Below are 26,262 nucleotides of genomic sequence, written 5' to 3'. Positions count from 1 at the left end.
ATTTTTGGAGTATGTTTTTGATTCAGTGTTCCATGGTACTCATGGCCCTTGTATTATGTATCTTGTTTTCCTGCATGCAATGCACTTCGAGTACCTTCTTGTAGGATATTGTCTATGAAATTCTTCGGAATGCTAATTTAGAATAAGGTTTTCCACAGCAGCTACTCTGGGATTTTCCCTGTGCAGACATGCTTATGCCAAAATACACATATTTTGGGGAAAGGTATTCTGGAATGGCTGCTATATGTTTAATAGACACGCTATCTTGTTCCAAAGTAAGTTCCTGGTGTAGACTGTCCTAAATCAGATTGGAGGTTGATTAACCTGTGAAATAAAGGAAAAGAAAGGAAAACCATCCCAGTTCCCTTCATGGCTGCACTGATTGTGCTGGCACAAAGCAGTAGCAAGACAGAGGTTGGTATGTGCAGCTGGACTGAGAGTCAGATGCTGCTGCTTAAACTGGCAGCATTGCTGGAAGAGTGTGTGAAGAACTCAGTCCTCCTTTCTTGGCATAGTTTGTGAAGACTAACTTCCTAATGGGATTGTAATTAATACTGTAGTTTTTTTGTTTGACATTGTGCTAGACTGATAAAGAGCAGGAGAGAGAACAGTAATCTTGATATTCTTAAGAAGCTGGATAGTGGTTGAGACTCATTGGTTTTAAAGCAGATATATCCGCTTAAGTAAGCAAGGCAAGGTGTGGTGGGGTATCAGGTAAGGAAATGGCAATGGTGAAAATAGAGCAAAATGTAAGATTTTAATTATAAAACCTGAGTATTGCTGGAAAACCGTAATTTTCTAAATAAATAGGGTGGATTGTCCTGTTCTATAATGACTGTGAAAGTTTTCTTTATTGTAGTGTTAAAGTAAAATACCTACTAGAAAGGTCAATTCTTTTAACGTTTAAAAGATGAAGATACTTCTGCTATAGTCAATCAGGAATAAGATGTTGATTTTTAAATGATAGTTATCAGGCTTTAGAAGTACTGCCTGGTTGAGAGGAATAGTCCACTTCATACCTCTATTAGATCTGTCTTTTCAGGTTCCCCACAGACATAAGCTTGGTAGTGCAGCACAGGTTAATTTTCAAAGGTCAGCTCCCACATTCCCTCATCTTTAACATAAAGACTTAAATGTTATTGAAAGTATTGGAGACACTTTTTACAGGCATTTCAAGGTGAAGCACATACTTTTTTTGATCTGTAATCATATGTGTTATTTTTAATTGATGTAGAACAATTTTATGTTTACCTTTAAGCTAAAGGGGAAGTAAATACAAATGTAGGCAGTATCTTCAGAATCATACCCTGGTTCAATCACAGCTATTAGCTGTTTCTTGGCTTTTTTTTCTGCTTAATATTTGTAAATGGGAATGACTTCTGTATTACAGACTTTCCCATGCCGAACAAGTTGGTTAGTGCAGCAGAGCTCTTGCATAGGGCAGCAATTGCCTTCCTCAGCTGCACACTGTATGCTGTGTCAGGTTTCAGTGGTTTTAAGGCCTTTGTAGTTTACAAGCCTACCAGTTTATGATGTTACAGTGCTCGTATTTCTGATGCTGCTAAAGAGCTTATCTGAGGAATCTGAAGGGTTTTGGGGTACTTTGCTATGTCCACTCTGAATTATATAAGTCTTGAAAGATGTGCTTTCTTCTGCTAATAATTTATGCACTTCCTTTGTTAATTGGCTCCTCCTTGGTCATAGCCTTTACATGGCAGAAAATGCAAGTGACACTCTTTAATACGCCGATATTTTATTAGCATCATATAACTGAGACAGGAATTTGCCAGCAGCTGGGTACCTTTTGCTTCATGTGGAAGGTAAGTTAGAAAATTAGTAAGCATTTAAACATTGTTATGTAGTATGTCTGTATTAGTTCTTTGAAGGTAGTTGAATTGGTTTGAATTGCTTTTGCACATCTAGTTATGACTCTTCTTTGTTTTTCCACAGAGAGTGATCGCAGAACTGTCTTCATTGCTCTGACTGTTATCAGTCTTGTGGGCACAGTTCTGTTCTTTCTGATTAGGAAACAAGAGGACACAAAAGCTCCAGGGGAGGAAGATTCTGCTAAAGAAATCCTGGGAGACAGCTCGTAAGTGCTTATGGCAATACCATGTTGTCACACACACTCGTCTGTGCTCCTGCTCCTCAATGGAACATTGTGCGTTCACTTTCCTCTCTACACTGGGTACATGAATGTTATCAACAACCTGTAGAATTTACAGATTTAACAGAAAAGTGTATATACTTTAACAAGTGAGAATTAATGTTCTTTATATGGCATATTTTCAAGGGTGGAGTGCAGTACTGCACATAAAGTTTTTCCATTAATAAGTAAGTGCCTTTGGAAAGATACCTTTTACCTCTTTCCTCCACTAATAATTATTAAACATGTATCTACCTTTCATAGTCTGTCTTGCCCTCATCAGCCCAGTTTAAAGGCTGGAATAAGCAGAAATTACTCCTTATTATAGGAGTATGAAACATGTTTTTCATATCTTCTCTAAATATATATATATATATGCCACCCTCATAAGTTTGTTAGAAATGTGTAGGTACACAGATAGATAGATTCAGTACAGTTTTGCCTGAGGCATCAGTTTAAATATTTTTGCTTTATTTAAAGAACAATGAAAATGCTAGAAAAACATCAGTAAGTATGCCAGTGAAAAAATGTTCAAAGCTAAAAGTGCTCAGAAGAAAGATTCTGTTAAGCAGGTTTATTTCTGAGCAGCATTCACTAGTACAGAAAGCAAACATTTTGTGGTTAGTAGTGTAGATTCTCAGAAACTTTTAATAATATATTAGCATATTCCAGTATATAGTGCTGGGCTAGAAAATGTACAGAAAATTTGAAAAATTCAGCTTCCTTCCGGTATAGTGGTACAGTGTTGTTACTCTTTTTCTCTCCATTTTGACTAAGTAATTTATTTACCCAGGTCTGCACAAAACAAAATGATGAGAGCAGTGGCTGCCTTCAGTAAGTACTGTTTCACATACGAGTTGTTTCAAGAAATACTGACGTATCCTTTCTAGCTTTCCATGATTCTGCTGATAATGTGATCATGTACAAATCACTTAGAAAAAAAAATTAGGTTTTAAGAATGTATCTCAGTTATTCCACTTCAAATATAGACCTTCAGGCATGGCCTGCTTGGAAAAATGATTGCCAGATAGCAATGGTTTTCAGACCAGAGATGACAGGTCACATAGGGACACAGGACTGGTGAGTTTTGAGCATGATAGGAATTCAGTTGTCTATGTGAGTATTTGTGATTGTGAACCTAGCTGAAATGGGGCTTGCAGCTGGAAAATCTTGGGAACCATTGAAGTAACGTGGTAAAATTATTGTTGATGTGTGATTGGTGTGAGCTGGCTGCCTGCACTTCAGAAGTGCTCCTTTCAGGTGACCATATCATACAAACAAAGCTTAACTGCAAGCAAAGAAAGTGAAGTAAACTTCACTTCGGTTACATACTAGTATAGTCCAGGAGAAATTTGGAGGGGTACTTCCTTGATGTAGTTTCAGGTCCAAGCTATTTCACAATACCTTCTGTAGATGAGCTCTGAAAGAACAGGTCACCACTTGGGAATCTGAGTGCAAAGATAAAAAAACCCAAAACAACAACAAAACAAAAACACTGACATAACAAGGTAAAGGAGAAGTTACAAGTTGTCTTATTTTGTCACCAAATGATACCACATAAAACCAACAATTTTGAACTGGAGCATCTGCAGCTTCCATCGAAGTTTGATGTGTTCTGCCTGTGACTGTTAAGTTTGTTTTGAGAACATGGGGATCTTCACTGAGAATTTACTTATCCTTTTAGGAGGCAATCGCCATGACCTGAGAGATGTCTTATGTCTGCTAACTGAAAACTGTGTATCCCCTTTTTAATATTTCCCCGCTTGCATTTCTTACAAAAAGGGATTTCAGATGAAACATTTCTTTTAAAGGACAGGTCAGGGTTGGTTTGTTTAGCGCTCTGTTGACTGTAATAAAGTCACAGTTTGCATAATTTTTAACCTATTTTTGCAAAGAGCAGAAGAAAGTGTATATTGTCTTAATAGTGTTATCATATTAAATTCTATTATTATGTTTTTACAGAGAAATCTATAAAGCTGAGCTTCACCAAAGAGATTCTGCTTCTCAGTGTTACAACAGCCTACACAGGTATGAAGCAAGCAGAGTATATAATCATGTAGCAGTGTCAGGGCATTGTTTGGAATTTTAACCCCGGGGCAGGATTGCAATTCTGTATCTCTGCAGACATTATTTGAGTATTTCAATTACCTTTGAACAAGTTACTCACTTATGACATTTCTGTGTTCTGGAAAGTGTTTCTGTATGGGAGGAGCAGTGCACCTAAATCTGTAAATACTGGCAGATGTAGTAATGCTTGGTTCAGTACAGTTCTGGGTCACCCAAACTGAGGCTTAGGCAAAATTTACATAGCTGGTTTTTATGTGATTTGGCATTACACTATCAATTGGTTGTAGATTGTTTAATGCAATTGCATTGCATTTGAATTAAAATTAATTTTGTAGAATACACTTTCAGTGTCCCCTCCACTGAGGCATGGGAGATTACTAACAGTCTTCATTTCAGTCTTGGTTCTATTGGGAAAAAGTTTAGCCGTTTTCAACTATTTTTGTCATTAGTATTTGCTGTGGCAAGAGGTCTCTTTCTTTTTAGCAACTTTAGTTAAACCTGGTCTGCCATTGTTAGACTGAGGTATGAATTGTGACGTAAAAATACATTTATTTTTGCCATACACTGAGGTGATTCTTCCACAAAAATACTATAAAATGTTCAAAATGTTACTGGGATCCTGTTACGGATTTTTTGGGGGTTTCTTGTTCCTTATTTGGCTTCTGATGCAGTTCCGTTTATGATCAAATTAAGTTTTAGGAAGAATAGATGCATCTTCCGAACCTCAGCTCTGAATCGCCATTATGTTGTTAGCTCTTGTAGGTGAAAAGAAAAACTTAGATGCGAACACACTATAAACAATGCCATAACATCTGCCAAAGTTTGCAGTCAGCTTCTGGTAAAGAAATAGCAATAGTGTAGCTATGATGTCAGCTTGCACCAGCCAGTAATCTGAGTTACAAGTTACCTCACAGCATCTCCAATGTTGTGTTAACCCAGGTTAACTGGCTTGAATTTCTCTTAGACGTTTAGTGCAATGGGAATGTGAAGCAAGATAACACAGGAAAGGAGTCAGTCAGGTTTTGCCTGATTAATATGCAATTTGGTCTTAAAGGTAGCAGAAAAAGAATCAGTCCAGCTTGGAAAAATAGCTGCTGCCACCTGGTGGCTCCTGGTCAATATTGCCACCTTATGTAGGAAAATACAAAATCCTGTGAAGCCAACAAAAGCTTTTTTTTCCAAAATTAATGGTCAGATTGTTAAGACTAATTAAAGTTCATCCCTTTTTGAGGGGATATGCAGTTCATATACGATGTAGCATGCTACATGTAGAGCAGGATATGGTGTACCATATTTTTGCAATAGCGAAAGACAAGGTGAATTAGAAACAGCTTTACTTTTTAACTGCTTTTCTTTGTTTAAACATAAAACTTTGCACTGTTTTAAATATACTTTCTATTAAGAAATTGATATTTTACACTGGTTGCTTATAGTCATGTTAGTTGGACGCAGCTGTGTTACCTTTCCTCACAGTAATGGCAGTAGAAAGAAGAGTTTTAAACAAGCAGCAGTTGTTCTTTCTCAGTTTTCATTCATTATATATGTATAGAAAGGTAGCAGTTCACTTTAGGAATCTTACCTCTTTACCGGTATTTGGGGATGCAGGGAGTCTTTCTTAGGAATGACATAACTGGGGGGGAAATTGAAAAACTGAAATTGTGCTTTATTTCTTCAGTTACTTTAAGTGTTATTTCACATGGCACTTTCCATTTGTATGAAATGCCAAAGTTCTTGAAAAGTAGAAATATAAACTATATATAGGGATTGTGTCAACAGAAGCAGTACTGAACCTGAGTGCATGTGACACTGATTAGTGACGCTGTTTTTTCTAATATAATTTTTATAAACTGGCATAAGAGAATATCATAATTACATAGTTTAAAATTCCCTGTTTTCTTCCATTATGCATACCTCATTTAAATATATGTTTTTGAAAGCTACCTTAGGGAAAAACAGCCTTTAAACAAAAGAATTTTTTCATAACTTTCATAATAGTTAATCTATTTAATAAGTTAATTAAGTTAATAAATTTTCTTTGGTTTTCTTCAAAGGTTTAGTATTAACGTTCTTTTCTGGAGTATATGGAACATGTATTGGTGCTGTGAATAGGTTTGGCAGTGAAGAGAAAAGCCTTATTGGTCTCTCTGGTATTTTTATTGGTGTTGGAGAAATTTTGGGTGAGTCTAAATTTACTACCTTCTAGACAAAAAAGGATTAAGATGTAGTTATTCAAAATGGTTTTTTTTGTATTTAACTGAATACTGTCTTTCAAGCTTCCAGCAATGATTACGTGAACAAAAAAAGAAATATTAGAAATGAAATCGTCACCGTGGTTCCATATTGCGCTGTGAATTATACATTATACCATGTAAAGTGAATGTGGACTGGGATGTGAAATACTGATGACTATGAATCCTAAGATTTTTTTATTCTTTTGGGGTTAGTGCAAAGAAATACATAAGACTTAGAATGGGTGAAACACTAGGCTACAATGTTATTAGGGGATTTTTCAGCATTTTGATGTTCTGTTTTTTAAATAGATTTCTGTTTACATTTTTATTATTTCTTAAGTGATGTAACTATTCTGGATTTATTAAAAAATTATTACACTAAAGATTTCTTTCTTTAAAAAAGTTAGCTTGTGATAAGTGAGATCTGATATTTGAAGAAAATTGAATATGAGCAATGTTCATTAATTTTTTTTTTGCTTAAACTCAAGTACTGCAGTGGGTTTTTTTAAAAAAAAAACAAAACCAAACAAACCAAAAAAAACCCAAACACTATCTTTGTTCACTAGCAACTTAGATCCATAGAGAGATGCATGGTTTTGCGATTAAAAGAGTGAAGCACAAGGCCATCCATTTTCTCTTAGTACTGTTGCAGTACTGGAGAGAACAGTGGCTACTGGCAAAATATTGGCAAAAAGCTTAAGTGTCTTCATTGCCAATCAACTGATAAATCTCCTGCCCGTGTTTCCCAGACATCTCTAGCAACCCAAAGGTTATGTCATCTGGCAAATGGGTCTGGTAGATCTGGCAGACTCCTTGGGTTTGTTTTCATGTCTGACAATCTTCTAGTTATTCAGTATGGGGAAGTTTATAATACAAGTTTTCAGCATATTTTTTTTTCAGTTTTTAAGTTTGGTTCTGTTCTTTACATCTTCAGTTCTGATTTAATTATTCAATCTTCTCCACTCATACAGGTGGAGGAATCTTTGGTTTACTGAGCAAGAATAATCGCTTTGGGAGGAACCCTGTTGTGATGCTTGGCATAGTTGTCCATTTCATAGCCTTTTATTTAATTTTTTTCAATATGCCAAATGATGCCCCTATTGCTCCTATGGAAGGAACAGATGATGTTGCTTATATGATTCCAAGGTATATAAACTTTTTCCTTTGGCTGGTATAACTCAAGATGTATATAAACAGGTTGCTCCTCTAATAGAAAATTCTTCAAGCTGCTTGTCTGTGTAGTGACTAACTCCATAAAAAAAGCTTTCAGGAATTCTGTTTTTATTAAAGGTAGATATTCTACCAGTGTGCACCCAATTTAGGAACTTAAATGGCTTAAGAATAAAAAGCATGAGGATGTTTGGTAGCAATTCTGTCACTTCAGAACTGACATTCCTGACTTCTAGTACGATAGTGAAACCAGCAACTATTGTACTAGATGTCAGGAATTCAGTTTATTTGAAAAGTGTTTTTTTAAAACAATTTTACTATAGCATGGAGCACCGGCCTTGCACTGCTGTGCTGGTTTCCAAAGTCTTTGAACACTTGTTGCTGAAGTCCACTTGGTCGAACTGGAGTGTTAGGGAAATAATATAGGGAGTTTTCTTATCTCATCATTGCAACTATCTTTTGGAATGTATTTTTGCCAATTTGTGTGAAAGTACAGTGTTGTCAGTTTGTGCAGACACAGCTGCTAACTTGCAATTCTAAGCATTTGTGCCTGTGCAGGTGCCTATTCTTTATTTAACTGGAGTATTTTTCTGCAAAATAAATTGGTATTTCTCTAATATTCCTGCAGTTCTTATGAACTCACCATGTGTGTGTCTCAGCTTTTAATCACTGCCTTGTGGGTTTTGTGGCTCCAAGCACCAAAATGAGTTCTTGTAGTGGTTCTAATTCAGTGTAGAATTGACTGCAGGTAACAGTAAGAGAAGTCTTAGCATTCAAGAAATTAAAATCTGATGAAACTATTCTTTTTGCCAAGCATTCCTAGTTCTTTTCCAGTGGAATTTTAAAGTTTGATAACTTTATTCCATTCTCAGTTTCCAAATAAGTCTGCCAAAAATAGTTTATAGATGTGTAAGCTGTTTGAACAAATGGCTTTTAAATTTCATTCTCTTTCTCCTTCAGCAAAGAGGTGGCCATATTCTGCAGCTTTCTGTTGGGCCTGGGAGACAGCTGCTTTAACACCCAGCTTCTCAGTATTTTAGGATTCCTGTATTCAGAAGACAGTGCTCCTGCCTTTGCCATCTTCAAGTTTGTTCAGGTACTACACAACACAACCATTTGAAAGTATGACTGTTGGAATGTTATTGAAATACTGGGTTGGGTTTTTTAATGAGCCGAGAAAAATGATGTTGTTTCTGCAAAGGATTTCATCCTGAATTTTGGTATAGAATTGTTTGTGATGCTCTAAAGCTGGAAATAGTTTTCTGGACTGTTACCTTAAAGCCTTGGCTGTGTTGTTTCTAGACAAAACGTTTTAAAATACCAGAGAATGACACTTGCGATGCTACAAATGCTTTTGAGTTTGGTGTTCATTTTCTACAGTGAAGGCTGTTTAAATAACAAGTAAAAACTACATCTGTTGTGTACCATGTCAAGACATATGTTGAAGTATAATGAAGTTTTAAGATTGTATATCTTCTACAGAAGCATACCACTGAGACTGGCATATTAAACTGTATATATGTCAGTTTGATAATCCTTCTGTAGTAATACTAGCCTGGATATTTCCACTGATTATCTTTTTACATTGTGTTTTTTTTCCTCCCAGTCCATCTGTGCTGCAGTTGCATATTTCTACAGCAACTACTTCCTTCTGCAGTGGCAACTCCTGATCATGGTGTTTGTGGGCTTCTTTGGAACAATTACCTTCTTTACAGTGGAGTGGCAAGCAGCAGCAGCTCTTGTTGCCCGTAGCTCAGACTACAGCAGCATTTGATCTAGATACTATGCCTAGTTCAGCGTAAGGAAAAACACAGGCATGCTTATTGTGAAGTGATGCAACAAGGTGAAAAGATCAAGTTGCTGCAGGGGTTAACATGGAGGAAGCTACTACTAAATCACCATCAGTCTAACAATGTGAAACGTGGGAGAAAAAAAAGCCAAATTTGAAAGGCTTTTTTTCTTGCTTTAATCAACTGAGCATGGTATGCATGTTCTTAAAAATCTGGTATTAGAAATGGAAGGAAATGTAGAGATCCATGTATCGAACAATTCTGTTCTGAGACATACCTTTCAGAATGTAATTACCTAATTTCACTCTACCATGCACTACAGAATTACAGTTTCATTTTTCCCCCTAAATTGTTTTTCCTATATTCTAGTTCTGCAGACACTTGAATTCTTGTATTGAATGAGTGATATTTTTATAAAGTACATTATATTGCAGAATGTATCTGCACAACTAAGAAATCAATTTATGTCACTGACTTTTTCAAGAATTATATATGCAGAAGTATTTCTGTAGGAAATGTTGCCTTGTTATTTTCTTATTCTGTATCACCCAGTTCTTTGTTTCCCAATGATTTGTTTATTAATCTGTTTCATGTGCTTAAATTTTATCAGATACAGGGTTTTTGTTTTTTTTTAAGAAAGTGAATCAGGTTGTAGTGTGACATGAAAGATTTTTAAAGAATTTCATGAAGTTACTCGTAGCCATCATAAGGATGTGATCCTGAGATCTGTGAAGTATTGATAATTGAAAAGTCTCCTGGTTCAGCTTCTCAGAATTGAACTGTATTGGGATAGCTGCTGAAACTTTCTCAGGGTAATGCTACATGAAGGACCATAAGACATGGCTTCCCTCCCAGACTCTCAAATAGTTTGAGTTCAATGAAATTTTCATCATAATCTGTGATGGGAGCATTGTCTAAGATAACTTTTTAAAGTACAAACGGACTCAGAATGTGAACTGTAAGAATAGCCTTGCAGTGTTCATTCTACTGCATAGTCTAAAAATACCTGAAATGTTTGACGTAAGTTGTTGCATTCACTGTATTTTGGGAAGACTGTACTGTAATCTTATTCTGCCAAATGCGAAAACAAGGATACTTGCACAGTAACTAAATTTTAATCCAAAACTCTTATATATGGTACAACACAGGCAGTGAATGCAACTCACCTTGATTTTTATCTGTCTACATGACTCTGTAGTACTTGCAGTTATATTTCTGTCTAGCAGGCAGACAAGATGCAACCAAGAGCAGGTATGGAACACTGAGAAGGTGTTTTTTAGACACTCCATCTAGCTATTTTTAGAAAAGTACCATTTGCCAACCTTTTTTTTATGCACAGTCAGAATGTTAATGTCTTATCTTTAAAGACAAGTTAAAAAAAAAAGTCGACTCAGTATGTGTCAGTAGCTCCTGCATGTCATAACTATGTAGGTGTACCCAAGGTTAAACTTAGTGAGGAGTATGGCATTTCCTGTGACATTAGCTGTCACTTTTGCTCACAGAGGGCATGTAACACAACTCCCATGAAGCACAGCCCTCTTCATGCACAGTAAAACGGCAGAGAGGGATTATTTTACAGGCATATAGAAAGGGATTTTTAAATTCACTGCAGGTTTTTGCTATAAGATCAGTAAGGTGTTAATTGGAGGATGAGAGAGCACCTGAACATTTGGCAAGCAAAGAAATCTGTGAGGACAGCCAGGAAAGAGAGCCTTTGTGTATTCCCAGGAGATTTAATGAATGATGTAAAAGGGAATGAGACCGAACACACATCTGAGCAAGGGGTTACCAAAGCCATTCCAATTTGTCAAACAAACTGAAAAAGCATTCAGTATTCAATCAATATATATATGATTAACGTGACTGGCAGCACTCTAATGCCTCTCTCTTATCCACTCCTGTTATCCTGTAATTTGAAGCATACTATTTTTATATACTGAGCACCATAAAAGGTACAGACACTAGAATGTTTCCAGTGATTAGAATTCTCTTGTTGCTACACATTTGTATTTTCTCCCAAGTACCAAAAGGGATAAAGAGCTTTTTTTAAGATGGGGAATTACTGACTGTAGTCTCCGAACTCCTCCTGGGACCTGTTTTCCCCTACATATATCAACAAGAGAAGAAAGACTTGAAAGTTCACAAGAACAATTTTGTCTTGCAGTACATGGTGGGGGGGAAGGGGACATGATTATCAGGTCTTGTGGTGATGAGTAACTTAAATGCTTTTAAAACAATGCCATTTAATTGTAGCTAGGTTACAGCTCATGAGGGTTGGTTTTTAAATTGGTTGCTTTTAATGATGAACTTCTGTGATATTCATCTGCCACATAAGAATTATATGAACTTTTTTATTAGAAATTAAAGAAAATTGATAAGTTTATGTAGTTTCAAAAAGCATTTTGACACCAACTTCCAGGGATACTAATGAACTAGGACTTGTGGATTTTTAGTACCTATGTGAACCTGATGCTTTACTTTTTTCTGCTGTTCTTCTTGGTCTGACTCAATATCAGATAATGTTAGAAGGCTGTTGAGAACTATTTATTGGGTCATTAAAGTGAAGTATTATTGCTCTGTGACAAGTTTTACAAGAAATCTTGAAATTCTCAAAACTGCATCATGGATAGCCAGGGGTTTTTTTTACTATTAACTATATAAGTATTGCTTTTGACATTTGATCTTAAAAGACAGTCCTTAGTTATTCAAGCTGATGATGACACATGATTGCTTTTCACTTATATTTCTTTGATTTGTCAGGAGGTGAAAAATCCACCCAGCTATATACAATTGTTAGTTCAGTCAAAATTTTTGGTATAGCAACATAAAGAATAGAAATGCTGACATCTATTTATGATGCTATCTCTTAATTTTTTTTGTATTAGCATTTACCAGCCCTGAGGGTGCACCCCACTCATTTCACCTCGTTGGCCTTTGAACAATTTCACTTTAATCTGAATTGGGAGCTTACTGTTAAATTAAGTGGGATTTGAAAAAAGGCTTTTGCTTTATTTGTGGTATTGTGGGTTTGTTTTGTATTAGGGATTTTATCTTTATAAGTGAAATTACACATTGAGGTGCTAGGGTTTATTGAAAAGAAGTTTTGTTTGTTTTTTTCTCTTATCCTTTTAGGTTATTACTGAGGTTTAATATCTTGACATGTCACATCCCCAAGTTTTTTTTAAATTAATGCTAAAGAGGAAATGAAAACTGATATTCTTGACATTTGACTGCCAAAGAAGCTGCTACAAATTAGTCTTTAATGCATATCATATACGCATATCTATATTTTTGTCTTGCCAGCTGGTTTTCATTTTGATATATGAATGTATGGAAAGAAAATTTCTGCAACTGTAGACCTTGTTCATAATTAAGTGATGTGCTTTTACTTCTGTTGTGTTAATTTCATTAGGTACAATCTATGTTAGCAAGTTGAGATAAGGAAAAGAACCATTTATAAAATGTTTTTTATAAGTAATTCTAATCTATAAATTTCTGCAGATGCAGATAAACTCATAAGGGATATAAAAACAGTAAAAAAAAAAACCCCAAACCCCCATGACCTTTACTGAGGTCCCTATCTTAGCAGAAGCCCTCCTGTGGTACAGTTATTAAAAAACAAGAAGTCTTCTGCTGGTATAGTTCTTTCAATTCTTGTGCCCATTTTAAACTATACTGGAAAGAGAGCTTCCTGGTGGAGTTTGCTGGTATAACTTCATGGCAAAATAATTTAAGTGTAGAAAACCATAAATTCAGGACCGTGTGCCAGCTAACCAGACAGAAAGCTCCACTTGACTTTCTTTGAATCCATGTTTACTTCAGCTGGGGAATGTGATTCCCTGGACACCAACCTCTCTAAGTGCCAGTAATTAATGCTACAGAGGTTACGTAGCAGCTTGCCTCTCTTTTAAGAGTAGGCATGTATGAAGGGAACCTCAAAGATTGTTTTCTAGGGCAATGATTAGTTGTTTGCTGTCAGTATAAATAGGAACCACTGTCTTCAACGTCATGTCAGTAGACACAATACTCAATTTTGACTTGAATTGTGCAAGTATGCTAGTTAAGACAAGATCTTACAATCATGACCATTAATTCTTCTACCAAAATGCATTTTCAAAGACTTCATCCACACCACTATTTTCCTTGGAAGTCTTGTAGCCCCACTTATGCTAATTGAATGGCAGCAGTAGTTAATACCATGTATTCATTGTTCCTTGCCTGGTAGGTCTTCTAACATGCTGGCAGAAATATGAAAAAATGGTTGAATTTAAAGATGGAGATGAAGTTGAGAAGTTAGCTGCTTAACAAGATACTTGCTATTCTGATATAACCACACTGGTTCAGAAGCAAGGTTGAGACTGCTGTAGTTTTCATGGATACATTCAGAATATTGCTTTGGTAAGTCTAACTTCAGAGGCTGCATTACTACCAAAGAGAGGCACTGAGGCAAGAGTGGAAAAAACATCCTTGAAGTGCAATAGAGAGAAAATCTGGAACTGAGAATAATTCTCAGTGGGCAGGTGAAGGGGGTGCTTTGTTCACTTGAGTTTGGGCATTTAGCTGCTGCTGGCATTGACTCAATTTCTATTTGTTTCATACTTTCTGTGCTATCTTGGTTATTTCATCTGTTGACATGTCCTCCTCCAAGCTATCCTTTCTCTTTTGTTTACATTTTGACACTGCAGAAGTCTTAATTTAAATGATTGAAACTTTTTTTTACTTTAATAAAAGGTGTCTGGGTTAGAGTTGGTGATAGTTGAGAACACGCTCACACAATGATTGTCCTAATGAAAATGCTGATTTCGAGTGAGTGTACTGACTCTTTACTGTGTATCTTTTCATGGTCACAGCCATGCAAATAAAAGTGAATCAGACAATGTTTTTGTTACTATGCTTGTTAAGTTGTCAGAATTGCTTTTGTCACTGTTTTAAACAGTCATGCCAGGAGCTTTGGAATAGGGGGAGGCACAGTCTTAACTGATGGATCTCAGAAGTGCTTTGTGGCACCTGTAAGGGCCTGCTTACGAGAATGAAAATGTTTGGTTTAGTGCTAAGCAGCCCTTTTGAACCACTTAATTCTAGTCATGGCGTAAACCAGTGAAATGTCTAAGGAAAATCAGGGTGGCTGCTTCAGTCCTAGCCCATTTTCTTTCCCTGTCCTGTTCGAGAGCCCATGTTAAGAAAACTGATATCGTCATTGAGAGGAGAATGTGTCTAATGTTGGGGTTTTTTTTGTGTGGATTCCTCTTTCAGTAACCTTTCCCCTGACTTTAGATATTTTTCTCCTAGCTCAAGTGTTGTATGTCTGAAAGACTCCACAAAATTAATCAGAATTGTGGACTATTTGGGTCCTGTTTATCTAAAATTAAATGTAGATATGGAGGGCTATTGTCCAGTCAGAAACTGTGTGGCTGAAAGGCATGGTTCAGTCCTGGCTTCATACTGTTGATTAAAGGGCATGGAGGGAGCAGCAGGGAACAGCTTTGCTGGCTCTCATTTGGCTGGATTGTACGTGAAAGAATATGATTGCAGAGGGAAGGTAACAAGTGCCTCATGCACGGAGGCTAGTACAGACAAATTTTGCTTGCTGCACTTTCCCCCTCAAGATTCAGTAATTTGCAGATTCATCAAAATCCACTGTGGTTCCACTAGTGTGATCTTTGGATGGCCTTGGTATTCTGATTTCTGAGAGAAAGAATCTGTATTCAATAGCTGACTGTAAAATCCTTTATGTGAACAAATAGAAAAGAACCTCGCAGGTTAGCTTTTGCTGTGCACAGCCCTTTGAATCTTTGGATAAAAGGACATTTAGGAGTTTGCACTTCAAAGTTAGATCATGAAGGGGGAAAAAAAAGAAGGTTTGTGCCTTAAATGAAAAACAATCACTCATTCTGTCATATTAAAGGGAAATTGCTATTTGTTAAGGTCACTTAGTGAAATTAGCTTCAATTAAGCATCCTTACTAAATGCAGTGGTGACTGCTTATTGTCAGAACCACTCATCTTGTGGTAATGCCTGACCTGCAGAGTTTGTTATGATTATTAATCTTTGTAAAAAAAACAATTACACAGATAATAACCTCTTTAAAAGAGCCTCACCACCATACATCATTATTTGTTTCATGGTCTCAAAAGTGTAACTGTGGTACAGAGCATTTGTGTAACAGCTCCAGTGCTGAATGATTGTGCTAAGGAAGTAAAGTATTTCCTCTGTAGCGATAGAACAGCGGAGGATGCTGAGGGCTGTGTGCTGTGCTCCTTTGCTCTGGGACCAGGAGTGTGGTGCTAAAAGCAGGGGACGGTGAAAAGAATCACAGGCTGCCAGAGCACCCCTGCCCTGTTCAAGCAGCATGACTGATGGAGGACAATGCAGGTGGAGGACAGCAGTGAGTGCTCAGCCTTTTCTCTTGCTGAAATTTCTCTAAAGGCTTGTCTAAAATTTGCAGACAATTTCCGAACTACCTTTCTTCCCATTATACATATTCCTATAAAATACCTATGTAGGAAATAAATGACCACTGTCATGTGTTCCTATGCTCAGCCTGACACAGGGTAAAACCAAGAGGTTCATCAGCTCGTGCTTCTATTTAGGTGTTTGTGTGTAGGTGACCCAGCCTTGCAGCACGATGAAAGTAGCTGCTCTTCCTCCCCGCAGGGCTGGGATTCCTCCTCTGCCTTCAGAGGCAGCAGGCTAACGGTGTGGGTGTGAGGCTGATGCTCTCTGTTGGTGTGTTAGCGCACACAGCAGGTAGGCACTAGGCAGTACTAAACCCACCAGTACAGCGAGCACTTGTGCTGTAATTGGAAGTTCTGGAGAAAATACGGCATGAGTGAGACGCTCTGAAAAATGACTGACTGTTCCAGCGTTCACATTCGTATGCCATCCTTACCTCATTGCAGAGTGAAATAGAGCAGCAATCACAGGCAGATCTCAATGACATTTATGAATAATTATACTTCGTAAGAGCTTAATTCTGCAAATTCTCAGACGTGTGGGTAAGACACAAAGTGCTGCCCTTTCGCAGCCAGTGGCAGAGGACAGTGCTCGGTGCCCCTGCGGGTGTTCATCAGGATTAGCGTGGAGCAGTGCTTGCCTACGCTTCGTGCTTTCATGTTTGTGCTGCTGTGATTTGATATACGCATAAAAAATGACTGTAGGGGAAGGAAAGGGCATTATGCACACTGGGTTTCATTTCATGCAGAAAGCAATTGGATTTAAAAGTTTGCTAGCCGGTAAAAATATTTATGATGTTCTGCAGCAAACAAATAAACCACCAGTCCCAGGGATTGGGAGGGAAGAATGACTTGAAATCTGGCAACACTGGAAGCTTCATATTCAAGACATGCTTCCCAGATAAAACACGTTTGTACTGAGGGAGGTTCAGGCATGTCGTGTAATGCTGTTAGTTAAGGAAAGTGCTTGTCAGACTCTGTGGAGAAGGGCCAGTGACTAGATAGCCCCGAGATGTTCACAGGGACTTTTCCCTTGCGGGCTAGCTATGAGCCCAGTTGCACCTGGCAGTTTCCCTAGCTCCACAGCCAGCCTGGCCATTTTACTCTGACCCCCTGCTCCCCTCCGGAGCTGTGTTTGAGCTCAGTTCCTTGCTGTTGGTCCTTTTTTAAGCTACAAAGTAGGTGCCTGTCCATGCCCGGCCTCTACTGTGTTGATGCTGACCGGGTCTTACTGATGTGACTTACTCACTTAGCCTCAGCCTTGCCTAGCGATCGCTGGCTGTGGCTAACCCTGGCTACCATCACTGGACCCAGTTCGGGTACTGTGGGCTTGTGCCCTTGCTGGTGATGGCACTCGCTTTGGCTTGCCTTGTAGACCTGTCACTTCTGCTGCTCACGGGTGTTGAGCAGATCAAGCTGCCTTGATAACCGTGTGTCATGGTTTAACTCCAGCCAGCAACTAAGTACCACGCAGCCGCTCACTCACTTCCCCCATCCAGTGGGATGGGGGAGGAACTCGGGGAAAAAAAAGGTAAAACTTCTGGGTTGAGATAAGAACGATTTAATAGAGCAGAAAAGAAGAAATTATAATGATAATGATAACACTAATAAAATGACAACAGTAGTAATAAAAGGATTGGAATGTACAAATGATGCAAAGGGCAATAGCTCACCACCTGCCGACCGACACCCTGCCAGTCCCTGAGCAGCGATTCCCTGCCCCCCCCCCCCCTTCCCAGTTCCTAAACTAGATGGGACATCCCATGGTATGGAATACACTGTTGGCCAGTTTGGGTCAGGTGCCTTGGTTGTGTCCTGTGCCAACTTCTTGTGCCCTGGCTGAGCGTGAGAAGCTGAAAAATCCTTGACTTTAGTCTAAACACTGTTGAGCAACAACTGAAAACATCAGTGTTATCAACATTCTTCGCATGCTGAACTCAAAACATAGCACTGTACCAGCTACTAGGAAGACAGTTAACTCTGTCCCAGCTGAAACCAGGACACCGTGTGTGCTCGGGGAACCCAGTGGGACTGCTATGGATGGAGCTCTGGGTTGATGGATGCATTTCTGGGGCTGTCACAAGGCTATGGACAGTCACACCTTGTTTTTTACCTACTGCGAGCATTTGTTTTTCACCAGACAAGTGAAGTATCACTTGGCATTCGTGACTGGGCTGGGGAAAGGGTTCCCAGGGCATAAGCCAGTTCTGGTTAGGCAGTTTACAGTCCAAACTCTGGAGAGAAAAAAAGTGTCTCATTCTGCTTTCCAGTACCAGCTCACCCCCACTGTGGGTCTGGATTCACTGCAGGATCAAAGGAAAAGATTTCAGTCTGTGAGGGAGCCAAAGGCTATAGCTGCCTTGTGGCCACGGGAGGTTGGTAACAAGCCAGATGAGAAGCAGAGGTGAGTGCTTAAATGTGTAGAAAGGAAACAAGGGGATTATTTTTCATATTTAGGCAACCGGGAGTTATGAAATGATGGGTTGGTAAGTAGCGATAACGGGGGATCAGCAAAGCTCAGATCCTGATTGTCCATGAAGATGGAGCTGTGGGCCTGGCTTGTGCAGAGCACAGGAGGAGCTCTGTGTCTGTCTTCACTGGCTTTTCAACTTGCAGCACGCCGTAGTTGTGGTTTGGTCTTACTCTGTGTGTGTGCGTACATGTGTCACTTTATTTTGAAAGGAATGAAGGGTCATGTTTCACCATTAAAAATTAAACTTCTTTTCAGATGGTGATAAAGCCTTAAGGTGGCAGGGGCTTAGGCTGCAGAGAAAAGGAGTGGGAATACCCTGGGAAGTTCTAAGCAGCTGAAAGTGCAGTTTCATGGTCAGTGTTTTCATGAGAGGTTACATTTAGCAAGAAGGATAATGTTCCTGGGTCACTGACTGAAACTTCCAAATGAACTTGTTTTGTTTCTGGTGGAATTAAAAGCTTAGGGTATCGATAACACTTAGATGTGGAGACTGCTCAATATTTTCTGCTGCAAAGTACTGCTGTGAAATACTTGATTTGTTTTTCCTCTGGTAATAAATTCCTCTGCCCAAAAAACTTCATGCAGGAGATAAATATCGCAAAACAGGAGAATTTGGAAATGGAAAGTGAAGTCGTATGCCCAAGGTGACAGGCATCCTCAGTGGTGGAACTGGGATTAGCAATCGGTTGGTCCCAGCTAATCCAGTTTGCAATCCCCCCACAGCACTGCTGTCCTGGGAGCTGCTTAGATCTGTAAACATCTCTTCGCCCCCCACACTCCCCAGGATGTAAAATACTGTCCAAAAACTTAACACAAGCCTTCCTGTCCTAGGGCTGGGAGGTGGGAAGAGTCACATCTTTATGGGGTGATAAACAGAGGCAGGTTGCGAGCGCTCGAGGGACTTGCACCAGAGCCTGGGGGAGACGCTGGCTTGTCCCTGGCTGGCTCTCATCCTAGTTTTGCTGGTCTGACCGCTGATGAAAAGGGTGGGCATTCGGCCTGAGCGGAGGAAGCTGTGGCGGTTTGGGGGAGCAGAGAGAAACGCTCTGCATCTGCTCTGTGTTTTGCAGTGCTGTGGGAGAACCTCTGTGGAGGAGCGCCCTGAAACAGGCTTCTGTGTCCAGGTGCTGCAAGACAAACCTTTGGGTCTCGCTGCCTTGACCCAGGCTGTCTCAGCGCGGGGTCTGTACGTGAGCGGTGCGTTGCCCTCTGACGTACCCTGCGGAAGGCTCGGTGCATGGCGAGTGCAAAGCAAACAGCCTGGATCCAATTTAACAGCAGGACCTGAGGGAAGCAGCCCAGGGCTCTCCAACCCAGACCCAAAGAACCCAGACTCTCCAAATCCAGGGTCTCCTCAGCGTAGCTGCAGAGGGTGCTCTCTGCTCGCATGGCTCCCGTCCACTCCAACTGCTCCTGTCCTCCTGGCCGCTCTGTGCGGAGCCTCCCCAAGGTGCCCTTTCTGATCTCACTCCCACTGCCAGCAACCGGCTTTCAATTAAATCCAGCTCAGGTCAGCTTTTGACAAGCAGCCTCCCTTGTAACTCGAGGAGGTTACCAGCCAGCAGATTCTTGAAATGCATCTTAAAAAGAGAAAGCCTTGGGCTGGGAGCCAAGATAATTTTACTTTTTTTTTCTTTTTCTTTCTCCCCCTTCCTTCTCTGTTGTGACTTTTTCTGCAGAGCTGTGGCTCGGATGGGAGGTTGTGGGGACCAAGAGGTGATAGGGTGTGCATAATGTTAATTAGCTGTTGTAGCACTTCCAACATGTAAACCCCTGATAGACCCAGTTGTCATAATTAATAACCACAGAAATAGAAAAAGGGCTCTTAGACTTTGTGCTGGGTGATATAAGCCAATTTCTAAGTACTAGAAACCAGGAAGAGGCTTGAGTGAGGGCAGGTTGTCCTGTGTGTTTGCAAAGGGTTTCTTGCATCCTCCTGAAGCAGCCAGAACACGATGCTCTGTGGTTCAGGATGTGGGATGCAGCTGCTCTCAAATAGGAGCTCTTCTGGTGGTGTTTCTGCATTTATCTCTGTGTCAATAATTATAATTGTTCTCCATTAATAGGAAGGTGCTTGGTGCTGTACAGCACAGATGGAAGATGTGTTTTTAGTTTCATAATTGAGGCCTCTGTAGCATATTTCATACAAAGCAAAAGGAAAGGAATGAAGTGATGTTGTTTGAAGCACTAAAAGTGAGCAGCCCCGTTCTCCTGTTGCCATGGGGCATAAACCAGGAATTGCTGATGTGGTGGGAGAAGAGCTCCAGCAAAGAGTCAGCGGGAGCTGCTGTCCCTGCTTGAATAGCTGAGGAGGCTGCAGGTCCTTGGTTCAGGGTCAGCTTGGGTGGGAAACCAGTGATCCAGAGGAACTGGGAGAAGTGTGGGGCTGCCCTCTCCCCTGGGAAAGACTGAATTTTGGAGCAAATCCTCCTAGCTGTGGAGGAGAGATGTTTGGAGAGGGGGGAGTGTAAGAAGAACACAGAAAGGGATTGGGACATGTTGTGGCATTGGTGGGAAATTCATGGCCACCTGGTAAGGGACTGGTGGACAGGATGCTGCTCTGGAGGTGCTTTTGAGGGTGAGGTCGATCCCAGAAACTTCCCTTGCAGTTTGTGGGGTGGCAGCTTCATCCTTTTGGCTCAAGAAGGTGAGTAAGAGCCTCCGAGTATTATCCTCTAAGGATATTGTGTGGAATGGAAGGCACTTTGTGATATTTTTGCATTTAAGTGATTCATCAGAAGCCTGGCTGGTGGGGGGGTTGTGTGTGACCTCAACAGCACCTTCACCCTCCCAGCATGACTGCACAGGCAGCCAGCCTCAGAGCAACGAAGTTACGTGGTCCATGCTGGGCCTTGGGTGCAGGAGGGGGGGGTCCCACTTACCTGCCCTGCTTTGGGGTGGGGATGTGTCACAGCTGCACAGTGGGTATCATCAGTCCTGGCCCCGGGGTTGCCGGCTGCCCGTAGGGCACGGTGCCTCCGCAGAGCTCCTGACCTCCTTTGCAAAGCACCTGCAGAGGAGTGGGTGGAAATAAGCAGGTGCAAAGAGCCTGAGGGGAGCGGAGGAAGCCTTTTCTAGCTGGCAATAAAGTTCTGAACGTGGCAGCATCTCTCCTCCCCAAGGTATCGTTTTTCCACCCACCAAGCTAGACCTGTAGCTGGGGCAGCCTGCAGCCAGCGTTAGCCAAGCGCACAGCATTCTTCTTGTCCCCTGCTAGGGCTGGTTTGTAGGAGCACTTGCTGGCAGAGTTTATTGCTCTGTTGGGCACGTACAGCTGCTCACCTGCATTTGGCTTCCCGCTTATCTATTGGAGAGACAATTCCAGCCTCTGTAATTAATGAGTCTCTCCCGCCAGGGTCTTGGGTGAAGCATCAACACAGGAAATTGGCCAGGCTAAGTGGTGTCTGTGCTTGGATCTCAGCTGCAAAGGCAGACCTTAGCCAGCTGAGATGAATTGTGGCTTGGTTGCTGAATTCATTTTTCATCCTTAGGTCGGAAGGCAGACACGGGAATAGCTCCTGTGCAGCCTGAGCTGCACACTTACCACTCTCCTCCTCTGCCTGGGGCCTCGTTTTCTGCAAACAACCCACATGCTGATGGAGAAGGACCAAGGCTTGTTGGTTTGTATCCCTGGGGGTTATTTGTGCTTGGGTTTTGCAATGGCATTAGGTGACCAGACAATCCAGCGCTGCTCCCCGGGGAGATAAGGTTGCAAGATAAGGGGTTAATTCTCAGAGAGCAAGCAGACTGCTAGAAAGCAACAGAACTGCTCTGATCTGACCTGGGGTTTGGTTAATCTCAACAGCTCACCCTGGACATTGGTTCTGAGATGCTGTCAGGCTCCCAAGCACAGCGATGGTGTGCACCATGGCCATCGCTTCAGAAAAAGCCAAGGTATTTAGCTTGTATTGAAGCAGAAGATTAAACATGCATCAGGCCGCTTATTGTTTAAGGGAGACTCCTGTTCCCGTACCCCTGTGCTCACTTATTGCATCCTTTTGTAGGAGTCTGGGTTCTGGCCGAATCCTCACTGCTGCCATTGGGGTCAACTGTGAAACCTTTCTCTCCAGCTGGCTGCTGCTGTGCAGTGCAGACATGTTGCAGGAGCGCTAGAGAGCTGAATAAATGACCGTTGAGTTGAATTGCTGATTCTTTGGAGTGGCGTCCGTACAACCTGGGCCCTGGCTTTCTGAATGCTGTTGCAATGCAAATAATGATGTTAATGTGAAACGGCATGTCCTGTTGTGTAGAGCGGTGCTGTGAATCAGTGGGGGAAAATGAATTTGCCCTTTAGCTTTGCATCACTCAGAGGTGTTCGTGGACTGTGGATGGGGGAGTTCTGCTCTCTCCCTAGCCAAGGGTTTGCAGATCAGCAGCAAGGTCCAAAAGCATGGAGAAATCACAGCTGATGAGAATTGCTGGCAAAGCAAATCCAGAATCCATCCAGGTGGGGTGTCTGCTTTATCTTCACCTGTTGTGTTTGGTTTGGAAGGGAGTAGGGGTAAACCATGCTGGCCAGAATGGGACACACCGGGTGGTAGCAGGCAGCTCAGGACATGGCTCTTGGGCAGAGCAGGCACATGGCCAGTGCTACCTCCCCCTTCCTGCCGCTGCTCCAGGAGGTGCTCTGGGAGAAAGGGTAGCGCTGGTTTTGGCCTGCTTTTTTCTCCCCAAAGCCAAATACTCTTCAAAATGCTGTGCACAGTCCAGCATGAGGTCAGATTGTAGTCTGGCTGGCAGCACAGGTTGTGCGTGGCTGCATGGCGTTGCTTGAGAGTGACACCAGTAACAACAACAGGGCACCCCTGTTCCCTAGCAGCAGAAAGCAGCAATAGACTTGTGCCTGTAGAGAAAACAAGCAAAAACTCCCATGGTGGACTCAGGGTGATGAATGTACGGGTTACCTTCCTGCTTTCCTCTCTCTCCTCTACTTTCTCTGCTTCTCGTCTGCCTCCCCCATCACCTTATCTCTTTTGTCCTTGCTCCTTCCTTCCCCTGTAGCTACTGCTTGGTGGGTAGCTGTGCTCACTTCTATCTCGGAGGTCCAGCAGTGTCGCCTCGTGCCATGTCCGTGTGTGGTACAGATGAGGCAGTCTACTGAGCTGAGCTTTGAGCTCTGAATTTCTAATCCTGGCTCCCTTGCTGGCCTTAGATGCCTTAGAGTAGGTCTTAGCTTCCTTACCTGCAGGATGGGACCATTGCTAAAATAGCCCACCTCTGGGGCAGGATGACGTGTGCTTGGTGGATCAGGTTCAAGGAAAACCGGTTGAAAATTAATTACTCAGACTTGCTGGCCAGCAACATGGAGCTTCAGTAGCTAGCTCTTCCCTGGGCTGGGAATGATCCCTAGGAACAGTCCTGCTTTGGGGCTGCAGTAGGACACACTGGGGGGCAGGCAGGGCTTCCAGATGTGATGCCTGCCTTCAGGCAGCCCAAATAAGCTGCCTTGCACCCAGGAGGGGACTGTGTGTCTGCTACTTCGCCACTGCTCGAGGGGCAGCTGGGAGCAGGTGATGCTGCTGGAAGCGCTCAGTTATTTTTGGAGGCTGCGTAAGGTAAGTGGGGAGCATCTGCCTTTTTCGCAGAAGCTGAGTGGCTGGCCTGCCAGTCAGAGCTAGATCCCAAAAACCTGTGGGCATTAAAACCAATCCTTCACCTTACCAGGACATCTTTGGAGGTGCCGCCTGTTCCCTGGCCCTGGGAAGAGCTGGGCTCCTGCGCCCTATTGCAAGAGCAGCTGAGAGGAGTTTGGCCCTAGGGAGAGGCTGTGATGGTGCTGGGGACACTGGGGACAAGCCGCCTCTACCTACAGTTTCTTCTGCCCTGGGTGCCTGACTTTTAAGGTGCTTACGTTTGTTGTTGGCAAATAAGGACATTTTGGAGGCTGCTGGATGGCTGGGCAAGGACTGCAGCAGTTTCCCATTGCATTGATGAAACTCTGCCAGCCTACCGTGAGGGAAGGAGTCCCCCGAGGAGGAAAGATGCTGAGTGCGTTCAAACAGGGAGTGGGTTTAAGCCTGTGCAGGCGTGAGAGAGAAAGTGCATTTTGCAGAAGTAGCTTTTCTTGGCATTGCAGTTCATCTTGTTAATAAATCTCTTGTAACACCTCCCTGCAGAGCCCCTCAAGAAACCGGCTAACCAGGAGAAAGTCAAGATCAAAGATAAGCCTCCTAATCCATTATCAGCAAATGCAATCAGACTCTCCATCTGCTATCAAAAGCCCCTGCAACCCGACAACTGGGAGCCAGCCATCGGCTGCCTGCCTGCACAGATGCTTGGTCACCGCCGTGCCTTCGCTGCCTCTCTCTAGATTCAGTCTAGTGTCATCTTAGATTAGTGGGCTTGTGTTCAAAGTCTGTGCCTCCTCTCAGAAAGAGCCAGGTAGAGCTGATGGGCTGAAGCACACGCACACACCTTGGCTGAAAAACAAGCACCGGGTGGTTTATAGAGCCATGTTCAATTTAGTGCTGTGTGCTCCGGTACAGAAATAAGAGACCTCTCTCGGCCAGGATTGCTTTTGAGAGTGTCTGCAGAAGGAGGAGAGAGATGCTCTTGTGATGGGTATTTATTAATGGCATGGGTGGGAGTGCTTGGTTTCCTTTCCCCTTCCCTCTGTGTTTGAGCTCAGACCTGTTTGGAGAGGAGCACTGGCAGCCTGGCGGTGTCTGGGGAGCCCTGGGGTGTGCGGCTCCAGCACGTCACGTCTCTGTAGATGCTCACCAAGGGGACAGTTCTGCCTCGGAGGAATTCGTGGGCTAAGCTGAGAATCCTATTTTGCAGACAGGGCACAAAGATGTTACCTGACTTCTCAACGGCATCTGAGCATGGAGCTGAGATTTGCAGGCGGGGCTGTGGTGTGCAGCATTGCCTTTGCTACACGACCGTCTTTCCTGCCCTCCTGCTCCTCGGGTTAGTCATCACAGAACCCCAGACTGCCTGGGGTTGGAAAAGACCTCTGGACGTCACCTGGTACAATCCCCTGCTCAAGCAGGGCCACTTACAGCAGGTTGCCCAGGACTACGTCTGGTTGGCTTTTGGATATCTCTAAGGGTGGAAACTCCACCATCCTCAGGTGATCAGCATAGTCTGTGGCTGACTCCACGAACAGCAGAGCAATCTTGCTCAGAGGGCTTGACCCAACCTTTGTACCCAAGCTGCAGAGGCTTTGCCTCTGTTGGTGGCCCTCTTTTGTCTCGGTGGTAGTGATGGAGCACTAGGGGGACAGTTTGCTGGAGATCTGTCAGCAGTGCATCAGGGGTACAGCCACGTGGGCATGTTTCAGTCTGTTCCAACCACATCACAATTTTCCCACCAGCCACATATTAAGGTTTGGGGACCCACTAACAGTTCCTAGTTTTCTTCTTTCTCTATTCCTATTTCCTTTGAAATATTCATTATTCAGAATAAAAATCTGTCCCAGGTAATTTCAGGATTCAACCTGCTGCACAAAATGAGCAAAAGAGCAGAAATAACAGCGGGTAAAGAATGGTTTAATTTAGTAACTGATTTTCTGTAAAGTAATTATTTCTTTAAAAACCTCGGATTTGCTAAAAGTATCACAATTACTTTTTTCATTATGGCTACAGAATGAAGCGCTTGTTTAATTAGTAAACATTTGGCATGCCTTTAAATAGGTTTTTAATTACATTAAAAGGACACTGTCAAGGTGTCTTTCATCATTTTTAATAGACCTGGATTTTTTTTTTTTCCCCCCTCGCAGTCGGATGCAACTCTTTGGGTTTGATTGGTTGTTCCAGACAAAACTGGAGAAGCCGTTTTCTTAGAAAAGATTAAAAAAAAGCTCGTTTGTCGGTTTGGAGCCGAGATGTGGTCTCCCTGCCTCCTCTGTTTCTTGACTTGTTGGCAGCAGGGCTCGTAGCCTGCTTTGCATCGTGCTGCCGGCTGGGCTGCGGGGAGGTGGGGGTGTCCCTGT

General features: G+C 42.0%; 1 protein-coding gene across 13 annotated transcripts in view; it reads left to right on the top strand.

The window, feature by feature from the left end:
- MFSD11 (major facilitator superfamily domain containing 11) overlaps window positions 1-24,436 on the top strand; it is a 33,419-nt gene extending 8,983 nt beyond the window's left edge. For 11 of the 13 annotated variants that reach the window (XM_049812132.1, XM_049812136.1, XM_049812135.1 and 8 more), the window contains 7 exons: window positions 1,951-2,092; window positions 2,940-2,980; window positions 4,109-4,174; window positions 6,265-6,390; window positions 7,416-7,590; window positions 8,575-8,710; window positions 9,221-11,787. In XM_049812132.1, coding sequence (XP_049668089.1) covers window positions 1,951-2,092; window positions 2,940-2,980; window positions 4,109-4,174; window positions 6,265-6,390; window positions 7,416-7,590; window positions 8,575-8,710; window positions 9,221-9,388 — 854 coding nt within the window. In that variant the 3' untranslated portion in view covers window positions 9,389-11,787. Of the gene's footprint in view, window positions 1-1,950; window positions 2,093-2,939; window positions 2,981-4,108; window positions 4,175-6,264; window positions 6,391-7,415; window positions 7,591-8,574; window positions 8,711-9,220; window positions 14,277-18,126; window positions 18,261-19,399; window positions 19,780-21,820 lie in introns of those variants that run through there. The other 2 variants (XR_007507467.1, XM_049812138.1) reach the window with 2 other exon arrangements.
- Window positions 24,437-26,262: the final 1,826 nt, after the last annotated feature.

Source organism: Accipiter gentilis, chromosome 10 (assembly GCF_929443795.1).
Source record: "Accipiter gentilis chromosome 10, bAccGen1.1, whole genome shotgun sequence".
Lineage (NCBI taxonomy): Eukaryota > Metazoa > Chordata > Aves > Accipitriformes > Accipitridae > Astur > Astur gentilis.
This window is presented reverse-complemented; position numbering and strand designations above follow the sequence as displayed.